The 24,205-nt window shown below is 34.1% G+C and overlaps 1 protein-coding gene across 3 annotated transcripts in view; it reads right to left on the bottom strand.

The window, feature by feature from the left end:
* The window catches only part of CSMD3 (CUB and Sushi multiple domains 3), a 1,542,511-nt gene that overhangs the window by 390,152 nt on the left and 1,128,154 nt on the right, over positions 1-24,205 (bottom strand). For all 3 annotated transcript variants that reach the window (XM_027854053.1, XM_027854054.1, XM_027854055.1), the window contains one exon: positions 9,249-9,418. In XM_027854053.1, coding sequence (XP_027709854.1) covers positions 9,249-9,418 — 170 coding nt within the window. The remainder of the gene's footprint in view (positions 1-9,248; positions 9,419-24,205) is intronic.

The following is a 24,205-nucleotide window of genomic DNA, read 5'->3' as shown; positions in this document are numbered from 1 at the left end:
TGTGTGTGTGTGTGTGTGTGTGTGTGTGTGTGTGTGTGTGTGTGTGTGTATGTATAGGGCCAGTGCTCTATCCACTATGCCACCCAGCTGCCCCACAAAAATATTTCTAAAAACATGCTTTTGTGGTGGAAAAAACTAGAAACTAAGGACATGTATATCAATTGGGGAATGGATAAAAAAGCTGTCGTATATGGTTGTGATAGAATACAGTTTCCAAAAAACCTGGAAAGACTTACATGAACTAATGCAAAGTGAAGTGAGCAGAACCAGAAGAACATTGCACATAGTAATAGCAATATTGTAATGAAAATCAATTGTGAAGACTTAGTCTGATCAATAAAATGATTCCAAATGTTAAATGACTCATGAAGAAGCATACTATCCATCTCCAGAGAAAGAATTGATGGGAGTATGAATGCAGCATTCTATTTTTCACTTCATTTTTGTGGCCTTTTATTTTGCTCTATACTTTTTTTTCACAAAATGACTGATATGAAAATATGTTTGGTATGATTGCACATGTGTAATCTATATCAAATTGTTTACCATCTCAGAGGTGTGGACTAGGGAGGGAAGGAGAACATTTGGAAACCAAAATTAAAAAAAAACCTATTAAAATTATTTTTACATGTAATTGCAAAAAAATTAAAAGTAAAAAAAAATTAAAGAAAAAGGTCCAAAAATTGAGCTAAATCAAGGTAGAAATGGTTTATAAATATTTACATTATTTGTGGAAGGCAAATGAAGAAAATTATAAAATACATACTTCTTCCAAGTTAGTGTTAAAATTAAGTACATATCATATGTCTGGGAATCTGTCACTTAGTTTACACAAAATAATAAATACTATAGAACTGGTTCTGCTATGCAATATACTATATATATGTCTATATATATAGACATATATATACATAATATTTCTCCAAGAATAATGAATCTAGGAATAAAACATTTTACTTAACTATTTCCATTTCAGCTAGAATTTTACTGAGCCTAGGTTTATGTAAATATTTTAAATTAGCAAATTTATATAAAATACTTTTTCTATAATTATTTTTAAGAAATACAATTAAAATATTTAAATGAAAAATAAGACATTTCAAAACTTATAATCAATGCATGAAATAGAAACTATGACAGTATTTCAATTTGCTTAAAATTATATCCTTTCCAATATTAAACACAGCTTTCAACTAAGGCAATGAGATGTCTAAGCAAAATTTAAAATTATGCTTTTATTATTCTTATATTATTTTTATTTCTAAATACAAGTCACCCTCTCATTGCTAAAAATCAGATAGCTAAGGAACAGAGTGGATAGGGTGCCTAGTTTAGGGTCAGAAAGACCAACATTCAAATCTTATCTCAGATATTTAATATCTGCGTGATCCTAGGCTAGTTTCTTAACCTCTCTAAGCTTCAGCTTCCTTACCTGTAAAATGGATATAATAGTATCTGCCTCTCAGAATTATGAGAATCAAATGAACATATACACATATACATATATACACAATTATAATATATGCATATACTTAAATATGTGTAACACATACACACACAAAGTACTTTAAAGGTGAGCTATTAACATCCTTTCTAACAAAAGAATAAAGATAAAAAACTAGTTCGGTCAAACTAACAAATACGTCAACTGAATATCACAGCAGTAAAACACAGAGGTATTTCAGGCACATCATCCTCTCCCTCTGCAAAGAAGAGGAGGCACATTTTTTCTTCTCTTCCTCAAGGAAAACCTTGGTCAGCATGAAAAAGTTATTTCATATCCAGTTTAGAAATAAGTACATCATCAACTATAAGTGCATTTCAATGAAACTTTAATGAAAAAGCATTGGAGAATACTATATCTTAAGTTGATGGCTATTTTTCCTTGTGAACTTAGTTAACTCTAACATATGTATATCATGAAAAACTGATGATCATGAGGGACAACAGCATTTATGAATACCTCACATATATTACAATTTTTCTCAAATACAGTTCAGTTTCATTTTGTTATTGTTTTTGAATTTACTCTGTGTACATTTTTTGGTTGTTTTTGTTTTGTTTTTTGGTTATTTCACTGCATGATTTTATACAAATGTTACTGGGACTCTCTCTGAATATGAGCGAACTGCCTGACTGCTTCTGACCATGCCTGATTCAGCCTAAATTGACAAAAGTTTCCCTTACTGGCCACTAAGCAGAAAGAGCTGATATTTCAGTGGGTATTTAGATTAAATGACCCCACTCTCGGTGCTCTTGTTTTTTGGTTTTTTTTTTCCTTCTCTTTTTTTTTTTGGCTAGGCAATGGAGTTAAGTGACTTGCCAGGGTCACACAACTAGTGAGTGTTATGTGTGAGGCCAGATTTGACTTCAGGTCCTCCTGACTCCAGGGCTGGTGCTCTATCCACTGAGCTACCTAGCTGCCCCGCTTTCTTGTTTTTGACTGTAGATCATGCCAGGTCTATTTTGAGCCTCTTACCGCTGGAGGTCTGGGAAGGTAATCTTATCCTATCATGTATCACGAACACCTCTACCAGCTGGACCCAACTAAACCCAGGTTCCTTCACCTCCTACTTTCCTGCAGACCACTGAGCCATGTATGGCACAAGGTCCAGAACACCTGCTTGCTCCTTGCCCCTTTCATCTTACCATTATTAGTGCTTCCTTTTTCACATCTTCCTTTTTCGAGCCTTCATGAAGATCTGGCTCTCTCCTGACAGCACTACTTCTCTCACCACCTTTTCCAGTACTGACTATATTTTTATGCAAATCCTTGACTCATTGCTAGTGGTAAGAGACTGTGAATATTCCTTGCTTACCACTGCTATTTCCAGACTGTGCCACTTCTATCACTTCTCTTCCTTTGAGTTTCACACTATTTGTCTCTGGTGGTGATCCCTACAACATAATACTTTCTTCTTCAGTGAATATAATGCCTGGCTTTCAGTCCCCTCCCCCAAAGTCCTGCACTCATAATGGGGATTTCATCTTGTATATTGATATTTCCCCAAGGATCCTAACTTTCCAGTTTCTTAGTATACTCAATTTCCAGGAACTATTTCTTTATCTTACCTTAGCTATACACTGAGGTAGTCATACCCTTGATCTTGCCGTCATCCAAAAGTATTTCACTTTCTTGTTTATGAACCCACATGACAGTAATCTTTTATCATTGTGTGTTTCCATTTGCCTTATGAATGCTAACCTTGTTTCTTGTTATTTCTATAATCCCATTCTCTCCATTCTCTAGTTTTCTTCCAGGCCATCAAGCCTTCACCGGGAATATTTTTTTTACAATCACTACCACTTAGTCAACCAGTTAAACTCTATAGTAACCTCTACTCTCAAATTCTTTAGCCATTGTATTATTGACCATCACATTTTACCAAATCCTAAATCTAGGTTACTTCTACCATCCTTCTCCTCTTTTATTCATATGGTGCTGAACAGAGCTGGAGAAAAATCACAAAATCATGCCAATGGTGTCAGGATGTCCATTACAATTTTATATTACAAATTTCAACTGGACTCTTATGCAGCAATGCAATCTTTCTCCAACTCTCTAATTCATCCTCTATCTCACTCTTCAGCAAAACAAAACTGTTTTGGTTGCAAACTTCCTTTCTCTTTGGGCCTCCCATTGCAGTGCCTTCACTCTCCCTCAGCTAAGGACATTGCCTAGTGCTTCACTAAAAACTGAAGTTATTTGGTGGAAACTCCCTTTTCTCTCCTTCTCTTCATGTCACACCCTTGTGACATACTTCCCACTTTTTCTTTACTACATATAGAGAAGAGTAGGTATTCATTCTACTTGCCTAGGTCAACTGCTTTACATGCATCCTTGATTCTATCCTCTTCCCTCACCTCCCCCGCCCTCCCCTGCTCTTCTCTGTATCTCTGTCTCTCTCTGTCTCCTAGCATGATGCATGCAAGTTTGCAGAGTAGCTAGTATCCTACTAGGTATTTCAATGGTCTCGTTCACGCTATCGCTGTGAAGTAAAGAGCTTCTCGTGAATTTCTTACATATTTTCATTATTTGCCTTTAAAATTCAAGTTTTGTGTGGCAATTATGCCCCCAAAGCATAGTATAAGTCCTTTGGAATCTAAAGTGATATTGAGACCTCACCAGTCTTGGCATCTTCTGACAGCAGTGACCAAAGTCCCACCAATCTCTCCCTTGGTTTTCAAAGGGCAGCCAAGGTAGAGAGACTTACAGCAGTATAATATATAGTACAATGCCCTCACACCACTGACAGATTAAAAAGTAAGATTTGTTTAAAAGTGTTCTAGTTTTAGGAATTTTATTTGCTGTACAGTATTTATGGTACTAAAGTTTTCATGTGTTATAAAAGTGAATATTGTCTGAAATCAATGTTCTTTTATTGAGACATTAGCACAAAAGGTCACAGAATTTTGGGAATTCTTAGTGAGAAAAAATGTTTTGTATGTTAACCAAGTTTATTTTGTTTACTGCATTTCATGGGTTATTAAATGGTTACTGTGTTAGGAAAAGTACATGTTATTGGAATTTATGCTTTGTTATAAAGAACTGTATGCAGAAAAATCATTTTCTGTAATCTCTGGTAAAAATTCAATTTTTGTTGGTTCCAGGAACCTAACCCCTGGTTTCGCATGGGTTCAATATAGCAACACATTTTTTTTTTCTTTTGTGCCCTATTTCTAGGAAAATTACCTCACGAAAATTGAGAATTGACTGTATATGGTGAGTGCTAGGGATATAAAGAAAGACATGACAATCCCTGCCTTCAAATAGCTCATAATCTAATGATGGAGACAACACACAAAATGAAGCTGAAAAACTCACTTGAGCCATTCTAGAGAGCACTTTGGAAGTATGCCCAAAGGGCTATAAGACTGTGCATACCCTTTGATCCAGAAATACCACTACTAGGTCTGTACCCAAAGAGATCATAAAAAAGGGAAAAGAACCCACATGTACAAAAGTATTTATAGCAGCTCTTTTTGTGGTGGCAAAGAATTGGAAATTGAGGGGATGCCCATCAACTAGGGAATGGCTGAATAAGTTGTGGTATATGAATGTAATGGAATACTATTGTGCTATAAGAAATGATGAACAGGCAGATTTCAGAAAAAACCTGGAAAGACTTACATGAACTGATGCTGAATGAAGTGATCAGAACCAGGAGAACATTGTTCACAGTAACAGCAACATTGTGTGATGACCAACTTTGATAGACTTAGCTCTTTTCAGCAATACAATGAACTAAGACAATTCCAAAAGACTCACGATAGAAAATGCTATCCACATCCAGAGAAAGAACTATGGAGTCTGAATATAGATCGAAGTATACTATTTTCTCTTCTTTCCTTCTTGTGATGTTCCCCTTTTGTTCTGACTCTTCTTTCACAACATGACTAATGTATAAATATATTTAATATGATTGTACATATATAGCTTATATCAGATTGTTTGCCATCTTGGGGAAGGGGGAGGGGAAGGAGGGAGAAAAAATTGGAACTCAAAATATTATAAAAATGATTGTTGAAAACTAAAATTAGTAATAAAATGGGGGGAAACTGGGTTGGGGTTGGGAAGAAAGGTTATTCTGGGGCATGGTGAAGTCACACAGCTGAAGTAGGAAATAAGAGTCTCAGATTTGATTTCATATTACAGAATGAATTTCTGGACATGATGAAGTCCAAGAAAGAAGCTAGGTGGGAAATGAGAATTCCCTGGGTTATTCCCCTTAAATTGTGGCAGAGCAGGGGAGAGATCCTAGATATAACCCTTTATCCTCTCTAGTCAGAGGGAAAAGATGGGTCTTACAGACAGGAATATTAAGGAGGTGAGTTTCATAGTTGTTGGAATAGGATGATTGTCAATCATCCTCTATCTCTTCACTTTCCAACTAAACTCCTTTTAAAAAGTCACTTAGACACTCAGTGTCTCTATATCCTCTCCTCTCACTTTTATCTAAATCCTTTGAAATCTGGCTTTCAGACTCATTATTTAACTAAAATTTCTCATTTCAAAATTAGCCAAAAATGAGCTCTTAATTTCCAAATAGAAACTTTTTTTTTCTGAGTCCCCTTATTTCATGACCTCTCACCAGCATTTGATACCCTCTCCTCTCTAGGTTATTATGATATTGCTCTCTCTTGGTTCTCTTTTAACCTGTCTTATCATTTATCCCTTTACTGGATGTTCAATTTTGTCAAGCCTACAAAGTATGAGTGCCTCCCAAGGCTCTATCCTAGGTCCTTTTCTCTTTCATCTCTATACTATTTCACCTGATGATCTCATCAATTTCCATAGGTCCAATGATTATTTCTAGAGATATGATTCTCAGATCTCTCCATGTAGCCATAATTTCCTGAGCTCTAGTTTCACATTACTAATTGCTTTTTGCATAACTGGAATTGGATATTCTACAAACAGCTCAAACTTGGAACAGAACAACACAGAACTTTTTATCTTTCCCTCTAAAACCTCCTCTCTTCCAAATTTCCCTTTTACTTTTAAGGACACCACCATTCCCCTGGTCACATGTGTGTGTGTGTATATACACACATATGTACATATATGTACACACATTTACATATATGCATATATCTACATATATGTAAATAATTCTACACATACTGAACAATCAATTAATTACTTCGATATTCCTTTCTTTAGGAAAAACTAGCCCTATCAGCTAAGCCAGACTAATACTGAGAGTCTTTTAAGCCTAAGTTACCTATGATTTAGTGAACAGATCAATTGAGAAGACTTTATCATTTAGTAGCAGATACTTTAGAATAAGACATACTAAAATAATCATAAGACTACTCTTTTTAAAAGCTAAATTCCTCTTTCTAGTTCTAGCAGAAAGGGGGGTTGATCAAAGGCTGGCAGCTAGAGAAAGGCAAGCCAGAGATTAAGTTACTTTTTCCAGTTTTAGTGGATAAGTTTGTTTTGTTTTGTTTTGTTTTTAGACTAGACTTTGTGTTGAGTAATGGGTGACTGCTAACTACTAATCACAGGCTCCTCTATTCCAGTATACTTTCTCATCACAAAATATACTTCTTGCAAGGTAAGGACTAAGTAGAGTAGGATTAAGAAAGCCCTGGAAAAGCAAACTAGTCAGGTAAACCCCTTGTCCAACTGAATTATCTTAAAAACAAGTTTCTCTATCTTTTTTATTCCTTTTTTCTGTTATAAAAATCAGGTCTATAAATCACTTCTGGTCTCTGACCTCTAAGGAGTTAGGTGACCTGATGTGATATGCAAATGCTAGCTTTGCAAATTAAATCATAGGTGGCTCTGTAACTTTGTCCTCAGTTTCCTTTTAATTTTAGATAATTTATTTTAGCAGTATTTCTATTTATCAGTTCTTTCTATGGATGCAGATAGCATCTTCTTTCATAGGTCCTTTGTAGTTAATTTGGGTAATATAATAATCCAAATGACTTAATCACTCAAAGTTGTTCTTAAAACAATATTACTGTAACTGTATACAATGTTATCTTGGTTCTGTTTACTTCACTCTTCATTATTTTGTGCAAGTCTATCCATGTTTTTTCTAAGATCATCAACTCATCATTTTTTATAGTGCAGTAGTATTCCATCATGATCATATACCACCACTTATTCAGCCATTTCTCAATCGATAGACATTCCTACAATTTACAGTTCTTTGTCACGAAAGAGCTATTATAAATATTTTAGAACATATAAGTTCTTTTCCTGTTTCCCTGATTATCTTAGGAAACAGACCTCATAGTGATATTCTGGGTCAAAGGGTATATAGGCAGTTTAATAACTCTTTAGGCATAATTCCAGATTGCTCTCCAGAATGGTTGGATCATTTCACAGTTCAACCCAACAGTAAATTAGTGTCTCAGTTTTTTCACATCCCCTCCAACATTTGTCCCTTTCCCTTTCCATCATTTTAGCCAATCTGATAGGTGTAAGGTTGTTTTTGTTTGCATTTCTCTAATCAATAATGATTTAGAGCACTTTTTCATATGACTATAAATAGCTTTGATTTCTTTATCCAAAAACTGTCTGTTTCTATTCTTTGTCTATTTATAAATTTAAAACGACTCATATTCTTATAGATCTGGCAAAGTTCTTTATATATCTGAGAAACCGACTAAATTTTCCCCCTAATTTTCTGTTTTTCTCCTGATCTTGGCTATATTTGTTTTATTTGTACAAAAACTTTTTAAAAATTCAACATAATTGAAATCATCCATTTTTATACCTCACACTGATCTCTATCTATTGTTCATTCATAAACTGTCTATCCTAACTCTGATAGTTAATATGCTCCATGTTCTTCAAATTTTCTTGTAATCTTTTCATATCTAGGCTATGTATCCATTCTGACCTTATCTTGGTAAATGGTGCAGGAAATTGATCTGTGTCCAATTTGTGCCAGACTGCTTTTTAGCTTTCCCAGCATTTTTTACCAAATAATGAATTCTTATCACAAAACTTAAGTCTTTACACTTGTCAAACACAGTTACTACAGTCATTTGCTGCTGTAAATTGTATGTCTACTTTGTTCCACTGATCTACCTTTCTATTTCTTAGCCAGCACCAGAACATTTTGATAATTACTGCCTTATAATATATATAATCTTTTACTTTAAGCTATAAATATTTACTTTCTAACAATAAACATAGGAACATTTCATAATTTCAATGGATTTATAGCACCTATGTACACTCCTTCCTCCTTCCATACAGATCATAACTCACACATGTCTTCTCATTCTTCATGATTCTTATCTACAAATACACTTTTAGAAAAGAAACATTGTGTCTATGCAAGCAATTTAGCAAATAAATAAAATAAAAAATATAAATAAAGATTAAAATGTCCATAGTAATTCAGTTAGAAATCACCAGAAACAAACTCATTTATATTTCAAAAGACAAGAAAAACCTTTTTATGCCAAAACAAGGGTGGATATAAAGCATATTTTATAAAAGGTAATATTTAAGGTCATATTATCAAAACATTCAAATTTATGATTTATGAGAGAATGGAAATAATAGTCAAGACAATATCATTTATCTTTTCTTAGTAAAAATTCACCTGACTAGGAAAGAAAATATTTTATTATAATAAAAATGATCCTTGCCAAAAATGTACAATTTGACTATATAACATGATAACACAAACTTAAAGAATATAGTTTAACATAGCAAAGTTACAAATGGGCAGTAGGTATTTAAACACAGAATATAGATGTATTAGCAATGAACTTACCTTAAGAACATCTCCTTGTGCTAAGTGAAACGTTCTGGCAGAAATATTGATTCCCTTCCCTGCTTGTACCTGAATGCTATATATGCATTCATGGTTGTTTTCATAGTTGAGAGGGTAATTGGGAGACAGCAAAATTCCTTCATTATTTGTTGCAGATGCACCACATTCCGCTGCAAGTAAAACAGAATATTGAGGTATAGCTTAATAGGGAATATTAACATTTTTGAATAATGTAATGTATGGAAGTATAAATGCCTTTCAGTACATCATTAGCATTTCATGACACCTAGAGCCTAAATGGAAAAAAAAAGAAAAATGCAGAAATGTATACATGATATGTTTCCTTAGAAAGCACAAGTGTGTTTTTTTTTAGAATATTAGTACTAGGAAAAAGAGTAGGAAGAAATGGAGAGGGAAGAAAGAGGAGAAAGGAATGAAGCAGAAGTGAGGCAGGGAAGAAGAACATATTTTCATCTTTTATAGATTATGGAATTAAGTTAATCACACATAACTAAACTATTTCTCTTCCATATTTGAGCCCTATTTTATATGATGAGATATGATTTATTATAAACAAAATTAATAGTGGAGTTAACTGTAATTTAGTGAGTTTACTAATTTGTTACTATTTTTGCATCTTTTGTAGGCCCTCCCACTCTGCACTCCCACACTAATATGCTGATAATTTCAAGCAAGTAATTTCCACACACTCCTCACCAACCAATAACCAATTTAAGCATTTTTGGATATCTTACTTTCTCAAACTACGACAATGTACTCAAAGTACAATGTCTGGAATGAATATAGGAGAAATCGTAACCTTCTAAGACCGATTTGGAACACCTCAGGAAACCTCTAATTATTTTCAAAGGCTGCTAGAGAATTCTCAAAAAAGCATCAAAACAAAACTTTCATTTTCTGTCATACTTTTGATGTTATTTTAAGGGAATGAGAATAATATCATATAGCATATTAATATAACGCAGTCATTCCCTACATTTAGGAATAGAGAGTGTTTCCAAGAATGCTCAATGAATCCTGAACCTCTAGGGTATCTTTATTGGGAGACATCTGTGGTTTCTGAGGAATAAAGATCATTGAAAGGCTATTCTCAGTATATTAATGAGGTGGAGGGCATGCTCATGTGGACATCAGAAATGACTTGAATGAGCTATTAATTAGTCAATGGCATCATCAGTAGTCTTTATGCTTTACCATTGTTGATACAGAAGAACAATGTGAAGAAAAGGGAGTGTTTATATTATTGGATGTTGAATGAGAGAAGTACATGGAACAGAACATTATGCTGCCCTAAATTTTCTTCTGGGTAGTCAGTGGTTAAGTTTGTTAGAACTATATCATCACATTCTTATGATGAGGAAGAAGAAAGTAGTTTTCTGAAGAAAGTAGATTCTGAAAATCTTGAAATACTCAGAGGTATTTTCTGGGAAAACACTATAAGAACTGGAGGAAAGATGGCATTAGATCAACTGGAGGCTGCTGGTCTAAATCTATCAACTGAAACGTACAACTCTGTTAAGTCTCCATCAAACAGGAAAGTAGAATGCTAGGTACTTGAGGACAGGAATGAACTTAATGAACTCTTTTTAATTGAATTGACATATATGAGTTATATAAATCACCCTGAAAAGATTATAACACTTAGTATCTAGCCAAATCCAAAGAATTATTATGAATTCAAGATATTCTTGGGTTTTGATAGTCATTATTAGGGACTTGTGAAGAACTAATCCATCATTGAAAAATTCCTCAATTATCTCTCTTGGGAGAAACCATAAGTAGAAAGCCAAAAAAGGAACTTCTGAGATTAAATTCCTAGCACACGAAAGGCCTGGACAGGTTGCTTGCAGTCATTTAGAGCCTCCTTCATTAGAGTTTCAATAGTCTTTTATGGATAAAAAAACATAACCAAAGTTTTCAAGGATTTTGTCAGCTACCACTTAGACTGACTGGTTTTGACTTTTGTCAGTCCAAGTAAATCCTTTGTGCCACACATCATAATCAGACTAGATGCTCAAGAAATACTTCTAATGATATTAAAAAGATTCATTACCATCTGGTTTGCCCATGAACACCCTAAAGAACACCAGACCTTTACATTTGACTTGCAACTGAAATTTCCTAGATGTGTTGTCTTCTCCAATTTAAACGTGAATCTTTGGGGACCAGGGACAGTCTTGCCATTTGTATCCTCAGGGCTTTGGATACAGAATGAGTTTAGTGCTCTTTTACTCATACTAGAAGTCTATTTTGTTTGTCAACCAGGAACTTATTGTAAAATAAAAGCAAAAACATTATCCCATCTATGATTTAGAGTTCTTGGTCTTAAAATTAGCTGTCTTTGAAAAGTAGAAAGGGTATAGATACACACATTGTTTTCAGATATAGATGAAAAAATCTAATTGAAATATATTCTCACAAATGCTAAGTTGGATGCCGTCAATGACAGCTGGGTAGCAACCGTGGTCCACTAGTAGTAGAGTAGAGATTACAGGTTAAGGAGAAGCAATAGGTGTAGGACTTATGCATCAGAAACCATAGAAAGAGTGAAAGTGATTTGTGGCATGAGGGGAGCAGGGCTTCTGACATGGGAAATTCTAAAATTTCCTCTTCAGAGTATGCTATCAGTAGAAGTAAATCATAACACTGTGAATCTAGGCAAAAATACAATCAAATAAATGGAGCAGTTGGTAGCACAGTGAATAGAGCATAGGACTTAGAGTCAGGAAGATTTGAGTTTAAGTATTACCTCAGATAATCACTAGCTTTGTAACCCTGGGGAAGTCACTGAACTTCTCTGTGCCTCAGTCTCCTCATCTATAAAAGGGGGAATAATAATAGCTCATGCCTCCCAGAGTTGGTGTGAGGATAAAATTAAATAATATTTGTAAAGTACTTTGCAAATTATAAGGCACCATATAATAATTCTAACTATATTGTTGTTCTTGTTACTGGCAAAATTAATCTGAAAATAAAGGTCTGTGAGTAGTAATATAGCCAAGAAAAATGGAAATTTCTAAAGGAGTAAAATAAGGATGCCCTATAAGGTAAACTACTATATAATATAAAATGTTACTTAATATAATTATTATATAATAAAGTTGTATAATAATCATTAAACATTTATTAAATACTAAATATGTGTCAGATACTCTGCCAAGCACTGGGGATACAAAGAAAAAGAAATGATAGCCCTTGATCAAGCAGAGCTATTAGTATAATGGGAGAAATAACAAATAACAACTATGGATACACAAATTAAATAGAGAATAAATTGGGAATGATAAAAAGAAGGAAAACACTAGAATTAAGGGAGATGGAAAACTTCTTGTAGAAAGTGGAATTTTAGGTGGGACTCAAAAGAAGCCAGGAGGAAGAGCATTTTAGGCTTAGGTGACAATCAAAGAAAATGCCTGGAGTTGGGAGATGAATGTCATGAGGAAAGCAAGGAGGCCAGTGTTACATGTCATGTTTAGTTCATGTCTATACCTCCATAGAGAACAATGTCATAAGCTTTATTCTCCCCTTTTTGGGTGTGAGTCAGAACTGAATGCTAATCCTTTTTTTTTTTTTTTAGAGCTTCTTAGGATGGCGGAAATATGTATATGTACAAGCATATATGCAAACGTATATACATATATATTAGAACAGCATGGCAATCACCTGAAAGATCATTTGGGAATATCTTTGGAATCCATGATTCCCAGTTGCAGGGAAGAGGGTAGTATTGCAAGTGGGGAATATATTGCTTGGATCTGATAATCAGGAATATAAAAAGAAGATCCTTTGAGGGTTGAATAGGAAGTGTTATATCGTCAGCTAGCTGGCACAGTAGACAGAACGCTAGACTTGGAAGCCTGAAAGATCTGAGTTCAAATCTGAATAAAGATACTAGTTGTGTGGCCTTGGCAAGTCACTTAATCTCTGTCTCAGTTTCCTCTACTGTAAAATGGGGATAATAGTAGCATCTACCTCACATGTTGTGAGAATCTAATGAGACAAAATTTTAAAGGGATTTGGAAACCCTGACATTCTATATGAATTCTAGCTAATATTATTATTGATATTGTTATAGTCATCTGGAGAGAACTGTAGAGTAATGTTGTCTGACCTAAGTGAAAACAAGTCAAGGGATTCCAATATAACCCCTCTATGGTCCAATAACTCAAAAACTGCTCAAAGTTGGTAAGGGGAGTGATCAATGGGAAATAGCGAAGCAAAACTGAGGTCAGCAAAAGAAGTGAGAAGTGCCCAAAGTAGTTGTTTGGAATTGAGGGCAGTGGTAGCAAAGCTATGAAAAACTGTGGTACTGTGATAGAGTGCTGGCTCTGTAGTCCAGAGGACTTGAGTTTGAATCTGACCTCAGACACTTAACTATTTAAGTGACCCTGGGCAAGTCACTTAATTCTGTTTGCCTCAGCTCCTCACCTGTAAAATAAGCTGGAGAAGGAAATGTAATACCATTCTAGTATCTTTGCTAAAAAAATACCCAAATGGGGTCACAAAGAGTCGGATATGACTGAAAATGATTAAACAGAAAGGATGTAATGCAGAACTATAGCGTTATATCAGTCAGTGATAAAGAGGAACAAACACTGACTTTCTCAGGCTTCAAACACCCTCCCATTATCCCCTAGTATAACCATGAGTCACAGAGTTTTACACTGGTCTCTAGAGAGAAGGTGGCTCCTTTGTGTGAGGCAGAGAGATGATTGGACTCTCAGGTTTTGGATGAGAGTAATGTCTATATCCATTGCTTAATAACTAAATTAAGGAAAAAAATATTTAAAAGAGAAAACAAAAATGAGAATAAAGAATCTGACTAAAAATAATCTCTTCAATGTCATATATAGACTGTGATGTAGAGGAAAGAGTTCTGTACTTGTAGTAAGTAGTCCTGCATTTGAGTCCAAGTTCTGCTATCTAAAAGTTCTGTAGCCATAGGCAATGACAAGAAGGAGGAGGAGAAGCAGGAGGAGGAGGAGGAGGAAAAGAGGAGGAAGAAGAAGAAGAACACAGAGCACTTTATGGTTTATAAATACCTATATATGTTATTTTATTTTTATGACATCACTGGGAGTTAGGTGCTATTTTAATCTCCATTTTATAGAAAACTGAAGTTGAGAGGTTAAGTGACTTATCCAGAGTCACATTGTTAGTAATATCTTAGACAACTTTTGAACTCGGGTCTTACTGATTTTAAATTCAGTACTCTATGTGCTGTGAAACCTAACTGGAAGTTATTTAATCCTTTGAGCCTTAGTTTACTCATCAGAAAAATACAATTATTATACCTACCTTACAGAGTTATTTTGAGGAGAACACTTTGAGAAACTCAAAACATTCTAAAATATATTCTATTATTAATATAAAAATAAGAATAATAGGATTTTATCCATCATTGTGACAGAAATATTTGAAGGTTAATTACTAATTAGACAATTACATACAGATTCAATAAATTCTATTCATAGTAAAGTTGGGGGTTGAATAAATAATAAATAAATAAATCACCTATTTTCTCACCATCCCCTTAAAGTAACTAACACAATTATACACTCTGATACCTTAGCCAAATAGGAATACCTTTATTTTCACTCAATCAAAAACTTCACACTAGGTATGAAAAGTAAATAAAAAGTTCTTGTAAACAATTAGATGAAATAGAGTGATGATGTATAGGAAGTATATTTGAAAAAGTTTTAGAGACTAGGTTGTGCTCCCCAGAGGCTGTACATAGTCAGCAAGACAATGGAATTGAACACTCAAGTGTATGGGAGTAGAGAGGAGAGAGAGGGCTATGCTTTTTTTTTTAATCCTGCCTCCCTAGGCCTCAGTCTGTTTTCTCCACATCTATCCATTGGATAGAAGGGGATTTTATGAACTTTTTAAAGGATTTGGATTTTTTTTTATAGACTTCCTAGCATAGTCTCCAGGACAACAGTGTCTGACAGCAATGTCAGCTTTTGGAGTCGAGGACAAATTAAACACACTACAAAAAGGCAGCTTCCTGACTCTATAGATATATCAGTACAAAAGTTATCCAGAACAGCAGTTCTCCTCTAGGCCAATGGAATAAATACAATATCATCTTGAAAGTTAGAGGGTGGGAGCACCCAGCAGTAGGTAAGGAAGAAGGTAAGACAGTTGCAGGAAGGTTGGACTCAGATACAAAGGCAACAAGTATTGTGCTCACCAAAGATCATATATGTCCTCTTCCACAAGACCAACCAATCCTATTACTTGGATTATTTTTTACCAACAGACTTACCATAATCAGATGTTTTCCTTGGCCATGGCTACCCACAAAACATAAAAAAATAAAAAAAATGTACCTTATATCTCGGCAGTGACATTAGAAAAGTGATGCAAAAGGCATTAGGGTGCTATGAATCACATATTTTCCAAACAGTCTATAAATAGCAAAATAACTGTTGATATTCTATAAGTGAGATAATTGTCCAGTGGCTAAGTAGTTGTATTACTAACACAGGAACTAAATTATATCAATTAGGTTTACTGTTATAAATTAAACAAGAAGACAAGAATCAAGTTCACTAAATGAAAGGATGGTTCACATGTTTTACTTAGAAAACTTAAAAAAAGTAATAATAAAAAGATTTTGTGGAGTTGGTTTTATTCTATCTAAATTCAAAAGGAAACATTGCTTCATGGGCATTTGGTCATTGTGTACCCTAATGATCATGGGTGAAAATTAATTCCTTGAAAATAATTGCCACTGAAGCACCAAAGCTGCTATAAAAATAAAGAGGTAGAGAAATTTTATGAAAATTTAAGAAAAAATTGTAAAATTAGTAAATATATATTTAACATTTTGTGACTTCAATGATACTGAGGGAAAAATGAAAAAAAGTGATTCAGAAAATAATTCAAGAGTAAAAATTAAGAGAGGATAAAGTTTGTTAGCGTACACAAAATTTTTGTTTGTAAATATCCAGAAAAGTTTCATCAAAGAGGAGGTACTAGACATAGTAGGATCAAATTACATCAGAAAACATCCGGCTAGTTTTGTTTAAAGATGAGAAATGATTGGTTAGTGATTTGAAAGTCAGTCTTGACTTAGACTATGCCAGACACAGTTATGCATTATGAATAAGTGCAAAGAGTACTAAAGAAAACAAAAATGGAAAGAGTAGCTGAATGAAACCAAGGATACATAGATGAGGTCCATGCTGAGAGTTAACACAATTTTGAGAGCATTAAGAAGCTTTTTTCAAGATACCTGAAAGAGAAAGATCTGAAAAAAATTGCAGACAACAGTATTTTCTCCTTTTCCCCCTTAAGTATCAGAAAATATCAATAACTGTTGACTCAGATTTTACTTTCCATTTCATAATAATGATTTATATGAGCTCACATTCAAATAATGCTTTAAGGTTTGTAAAGTGTTTTACATACTTTAACTTATTTTGTTTTCATAATAGCCCTGTAAGGTAGGTGCTATGAATATCCTCATTTTATGGATGAGGAGACTGAGACTGAGAAAGGTTGTGACTTCCCATAAGTCACCAAGCTAGTAAGTGGATGAGGCAGTATTTGAATCCAATTTCTGCTTTTTCCAGACCTATCACTCTATCCACTACACCATCCATAACACGTTTTGCACACAAATATTCGCTTGAGGAAATTTGAGAAAGGAACAGGCAGAACTTCACAAATAATATTCAGTAGCAAAGGATACCATTATGGTAATATAAATAACTGTATAATAGTATAAAGAATATCATATCCCATTGTGCTTTTTGTTTTTGGTTTGTTTGGGGTTTTTTTGGTTTGTTTAGCATAACAAAACATTTTGATTTAATACAGCAAAACTCTACCTTAAAAACTCCTTTCCAAAATAATGTCTCACTTCGATGTGTCAAAATCTTTCAGGATTATTTGAAAGATGTAACAACAAAGTGTTAGTTAACACTTTAATTCAGGGATTCTTCAATTTCAGAATCACAGACCCCTTTGGCACTATGAAGCCTAAGAGTCCCTTTTCAGAATAATGTTTTTAAATATTTAAAATATATAAATTGTTGTTGTTGATGTTATTTTGTTTGTCCTTCATTCTCGAAGAGGACCAATGATATCATATGGGTAGTTAATTAAAATTATGATGTAATTTTTATCCAATCTGAGTTTTTGACAGCCTGAAATCTATCCACAAATCCCTTGGAGTTTCATGGACCCCAGGTTAAAAATCTGTTGACCAGTGAAAATCAGTTTAACTGGTACAATCTTAATCCTATCAGTAAGCGTGTATGCCACGGCTAATAAACCTATAGAATGGGCATTACCCTTACCCCTACCTTCTTCTGGATAGGTACAAATAGATTTAAATTTCCAACTTTCTTGGTCCCTATTCCTCGTTCCTGATTAGGCAATTTAGAAAATATCTTTATTTCATTGGCCTTAGCCATATTAATATTTTCCCTTATCAACGGTCATCTCTTATTGGTGCCAACTGGCTCTTCATCTGAAACTATACATAAGTTTGACCTTCGATGGGATCTGGGCCTTGAATCAGTGACAAAAGCTATTGCATGTTTCACTTGCTAATGCTAACCCACTGTATAGGGCCATCAGATGGGGGTAGGGTAATGAAGAACACACTGTTTCCTGTTGGCATTTCTTCTCCTCCTCTTGTGAGCAGTACTAGAGTCTGTGAACTGCTAACACTGTGGCTCTGTTGATCTTCATGTGAATTCTGTTGTACCACAGAATCCATACCAAATGTGATGTGACATTAACAGAAAGATTTGCCAAAGGTGTTTGCCATCATCATATCCAGCACAGAGTCAACTGAAGAAGAATTACTAGAGATGTATTCCAAATGTTCCTGTTTCTAGATATTGCATTAGCCATGTCAAAACCAGAATATTGTTAGGCCTCTTAAATAGAATCTATAATTATTCAAAAAATTTCAGACTAACATTCACAAAGGTAAAAGCAAATAGATGAAGAATAGCCACTGTCAAAATGGTATGCAATTGGATAGAAAATCCATAGGTACTTGGACAGACTCAGTATGAACAATTAATTGGGCCCAGAAATAGAACAAGAGGAGGAATGCAGGTTGCATTGCCTTGTGAAATTATGTAGAGCCTTTAAGAACTTAAGCTTGTCCTTGGAACAAAGGTCCATCTTTTTAACCATTATTTTTTCATGGTAATTCTGTATGATTGTGTGTAATGTCATAATACTGTCTCTGAAGAACGGAAGCAACAGGTCAACCAAATAGTGATGGAGAGGCCCAATGTGTGGGAGAATAGGTTGTAACGTATTACCAAGGAAATAGTGGGCAGTAAAAAAAGATGTGTGACTGAAATGGAGGTGATTCAGTCACATAGAAAGGAGGAAGACTGATGGACAGCCAGAATGTTCAAGATATATTCATATAATATGAAGTGATCTGGAGGAAAGTCCTTAGAATCTAGAGGTGCATTACCTATATGGGACATTGGCAAGCCAAAAATGATGGGTGAATGTGATATTTTATTGTCCAAATAAATGAGATCACATATCCATAGAAATATGGAAATAAGAAATAAGTACTTTTTGACAAATGCTTTGAGTTGCAATAAAAATTATGGAAAAAGTTTTATATTTTGTATTGAATGTCCTCTATTAGATGGCTATACAATATTTATAAGTTGAGATTACAAAAGATTTTGAAAACTTCTAATTAGATGTTATTAAAAAGGATTGGAGACACAGTTTCAACAACGTAAAATAATATTCTAAATATTGTTAAATACTTGAGAATTACAGTCAAAAGATATTTTTTCCAAAATGAACCATTTCTTCCTTCATTGGTCTTTAACAAGCTTCTGAAAATCAGTTCAGTGTATTTACACAGAAACCTATTGCTACCCTCTCAGGAACAGAGATGTATTTTTTTTTTAAATGGGGATCATCTTCCAGCTTACAGGGATTTAAAAATTGTTTTCCTATTGAATCTCCTTGGCTAAACTGATGTGTAAATATTCCCAGGACACTGAAATACTGTGTTTTAATATAATTATTTGTAATACATTTATTCAGATTGTTAGAAAAGTTCTAAAACCTACCCAAACGATTCTCTCAACAAATAACTCTGCTTTTAAATAAAAAGACTTCTGAAATCTGCTTATTGTTTAAAAAATGTTAGGGTGATTTTGGCTAAAACTAACAAATAAATATTAAAATTCTCTTTAAGTAAAACAAATAGCCATTTATCAAATTTTCTATTTTTTGCTTTCAATTTGTAAATAATTTTACCTGTCAAAGAGGAGATGGACCATGGGATCATTATTTAACCTTTTATAGGGAACTTATTGATCACTCTTCAAAAGCAGTACCTGACCACTAAATTATTGATTTTACATGTCTCAAGTTTACTCTCTTTAATGGGGGTTAAATGAAGAAACACATAGTGTTATGGCACTGTTTCTCAATCTCAGATGAGAGAAAAGCTTTTGTTGGGCCTATCAGAATCATTCAATAAAATTACTCAAAGATTCATTTGTAAAACTACTTATTTTTCTTTGTAACTACATTTTTTCCATTTTAGAGAAACATTGTATGGCCTAGGAAATACATTTTTATTTTGATTTAACAATATATTTAATGTTATATGGACATTTCTTCTATTATCTATCCAACATAGCCTCATCTTCTATTGTTGCTTATAATAAATAATGATAATAATAATATCTAACATTTACATATTACTTACTATGTGCCAGGCATTGTGCTAAGCACTTTACAAATATCATCTCATTTAATCCTCACAACAATTCTGGGAGTTAGTTATTGTTATTATCCCCATTTTACAGATAAGGAAATAGAGGTAAAGTGGTTTGTCAAGTGTCACACAACTAGTAAGTATCAGAGGCCAAATTTGAACTGATGTCCTCCTGACTCCAGGCCCAGCACTATCTACTGCAGAACCCAACAGCTCATGATATTCCAAAGAGAATCTCCAAAAGGGGACTATGCAAAGTACTGGCAATTTTCCCCCTATTTCTGTAAAACTCCTTTTCCATTAAATGCCACTTTCACAAATCTTTTCATTTTATACTCAAAATAATTTTGCAAATGACTCAGTATAACAATTTATTTTACGGACAGGAAAACTGAGGTACAGAAATATTAACTGACTTCTCCAGGGACACACAGCTAGTGAATAGTAGAATTTGAAGTGGGGTCTATCTCTCTAGTTCCTATTACAGAGTTATTTCCTCTTGACTGCATAATACAATTAGAACAAGAGTAATTAGTTTCTTTGTTTTTTTTTTAGTAAAAAATAAATTTAGCCTTTTCAAATAGGTTTTCTGATAACTGGTTTCTAATAAAAAGGGTCCTTTCTTTATTTGAGTAGGTGTGACAAGAGGGAAATAGCACTGGATTCTGAGCCAGATGTTATGTGTTCAAATACTACTTCTGCTCCCTGAGGGACCTTAGACAATTTACTTTAAACACTATCAATCTCTGTTTACTCATATGGAAAATTAGGGGGTTAACATATTTGATCTCTAAAGTCCTTTCTAGCTCTTAGTTCTGCCATCCAACTGTTGGCTGACGAAGGGACAAACCTGGTCCAGTGATTTCACTGATAGAGGGAACTCTTTGATGAGAAAATTCCCTATATCAATGCAGGTTAGAATCTTCTCTGAAACATATAGTGTTAGAGACTTGCCTAGAGTAGGAGTTTGTAAACATTGTCTATAAAGAGACAGATAGTAAATATGAAATTAAAAATATAATAATAATATTTTTTGTAAAATAGGTTTACTAATGAGGAGAATGGAATTCTTTTTTGGGGGGGTAGGATAACATTTCAGTTAACTGAGGTTCAGAGTGTTTCCTATTATCAAAAGCAATTTCAAATGTTCTTCTGTAAATGCTGATCTGTAATATTTCATGTATTCAGCTTTGAAAACATCTTTTCACATAGATATTAACTGTCAAATATAGATATCAAGCCATTAGCACATGATCTTTGATTCAGTCAAAAAGCTAACAGTCAAAAGTTTATTTCTTTGGATATATTTCTTCATCTGCTACTATTAAACATGATTTAATTCATCATTGGTACAATTAAGTGTAAGTGACTTAGCTATTTTGACCAATGCAATGACCCAAAACAATTCCGAAGGACTTACAATGAAAAATGTTTTTCACCTCCAGAGGGAACTGATGGTGTCTGAGTGCAAATTGAAGTCTGTTTTCACTTCTGTTATTTTTCTTGCTTTTTTTGGCAACATGACTAATATGGAAATATTTCTTGCATGATTTCACATGTATAATTGATATCACTTTTTTGCCTTCTTAATGAGTGGGGGAAGAAGGAGAATGAGGAAGAATTTTCAGAACTCAAAAAATATTTAAATGAAAATTTAAAATGAATAATTAATTTGCTTAAAAAATAAAAAAATACATACTACAATTCATCATCAGTAAATGACTTTCCTTGCTTGGCTAATAATGGGCTACTCTAAAACTTACTCTGACTGTGACCTTGCTTGCAATTTTATTTTATTTTATTTTGAGTTTGTCCTTCATTCTCTTTTTTATGATTAATTTATTTTTAGTTTTCAACATTTACTTCCATGAGATTTTGAATTTTAAATTTTCTCCCCCTTCCACTTATTTTCCCCCCACCCAAGACAGTGTACAATCTGATATAGGCTCTACATATACATTCATATTAAGCATATTTTAGTCATGACATAAAGAACAATTAGAATTAAAGGGAGGAACCACAAGAATGAAGCAATAAAACAAAACAACAAAGAAGAAGGAGAGCAAATAGTATGTTTCCATCTGCATTCAGACTCCATATTTCTTCCTCTGGGTGTGGATAGCAATTTCCATTGTGAGTCTTTTGGAGTTGTCTTAGATTCTTGCATGGCTGTGTGTGAAGAGGCAAGTCTATCAAAGTCAGTCATCACACAGTGTGGCTGTTACTGTGTTGAATGTTCTTCTGGTTCTGCTCATTTCACTCAGCAGCATTTCATATAAATCTTTCTAGGTTTTTCTGAAGCCCGCATGCTCATCATTTCTTATAGCACAGTAGTATTCCACTACATTCATATACCGCAACTTGTTCAGTCATTCCCAAATTGATGGGCATCCCCTCAATTTCCAATTCTTTACCACCACAATAATAGCTGCTATAAATATTTTTGTACATGTAGGTCCTTTGCCCATTTTATGGTCTCTTTGGGATACAGACCTAGAAGTGGTATTACTGGATCAAAGGGTATACACAATTTTATAGATCTTTGGGCATAGTTCCAAATTGTTCTCCAGAATGGTTGGATCAGTTCACAACTCCACCAACAATGCATTAGTGTTCCAATTTTCCCACATCTTCTCCAACATTTATCATTGTCCTGTTTTGTCATGTTATCCAATCTGATAGGAGTGATGTGGTACCTCTGAGTCATTTTGATTTGCATTTCTCTAATCAATAGTGATTTAGAACATTTTTTTATATGACTATAGATATGCAATTTTATTTTTGTCAAAAAATTATACTGTGATGAGATACTCTGTCTTACATTTTCTTATTTTTTTTCTGACTATTGCTTTCATGTTAAGTTGGAAATATTGTGATAAGTCTTTAGTCTGGTAATGTTGATGTATACTGAATTTTTTAGCCCAGTTACAATGTCACTGAATAATAAACTCAATGCTTTGCCATCTAATTATATAACAAAATAACCCATACTAAACAGTGCCTTAAAAGCACTACATTCAAAGTCCACTTTTCTCTTATTTTCTCCTTTTGATATGATGCATATACACTGATAATAAAAAAATGTTGCTGTATGGTAATACACATGGCATTTGAAATGCTGTTGAGTTATAACTGCATCACTGTAATTTGTAGTGCTCTCAGTAACAGTACAAAGTGATGGGAGAGCCATATCACAATTATCACACACTGCTGGAAGCACAAAAAGTAGCCATAGACAATAGGTAAACAAATGAGCATAGCTGTGTGCCAATAAAACTATTTATGGACACTAAAATTTAAATTTCCTGTAATTTTCACGTGTCATGAGGTATTATTCTTTTGATTTTTTTCAACTGTTTAAAAACATAAAAACCATTCTTAACTCCCAAGCCATACTGGTCCTCCAAAGACCATCCTGGTCCTTAGTTTGCCAATTCATGACCTATAGCACAAAGAGGTTAAAGGCCTTACCCCAGGTCACACAAGTATATGTGCCAGAGGTGGGACTTGAAGCCAGGTCTTATAGGACAAATAAAATGCATAATCTAAGTTTTCTTTTCAACTGCATCTCTCTGGGCCTGTGTACATTCGCTCCAATTCCTGACTGGCTTAAGGCTGCAAATAGATCTAAGAATTTTTCTGCTTGGTCTAAGAACTACTTTGCAAGCCATTAGCATCAGATGCTACTCTCTGAGTGTAGTTGTTGTTCAGTCATTCAGCCATATCTGACTATTCATGACTGCATGGACCAAAACTATTCATGGGGTTTTCTTAACAAGGATATTGGAATGTTTTGCCATTTCCTCCTCCAGTGGATATAGTTGATTCTTTTGTCAGGCAATCAGAGGTTAACTAATTTGCCCAAAATCACAGAGCTAAGAAGTGTCTGAAGCTGAATTTGAACTCAGATCTTCCTGACTCCAGGAACACTGCTCTAATCACTGAGCCATAGCTCCCTCTCTGTGTACATCCCCTTTATCACCTCTCAATTTCTCATCAGTTATTCTCTTCTTTGTGTATGATCCAGACCTCATTTTGAAGTATGTAATCCAGAAGTACTGGGAAAGAATTCTCAGCTGACAGATAAATAGCTACGAGCAGCTAGATGGCACAGATATAGGCTAGATATAGCATGGGGCCTGGAGTTAAGAAGACCTGAGTTCAAATCTGACCTCAGATACTTCTTAGCTATGTGACCCTG

This window comes from Vombatus ursinus, unplaced genomic scaffold (assembly GCF_900497805.2).
Source record: "Vombatus ursinus unplaced genomic scaffold, bare-nosed wombat genome assembly UNPS02010284.1, whole genome shotgun sequence".
NCBI classification, from domain to species: Eukaryota; Metazoa; Chordata; class Mammalia; order Diprotodontia; family Vombatidae; genus Vombatus; species Vombatus ursinus.
The sequence above is the reverse complement of the archived record's forward strand: the minus strand, read 5'-3'. Positions and strand labels throughout refer to the sequence as shown.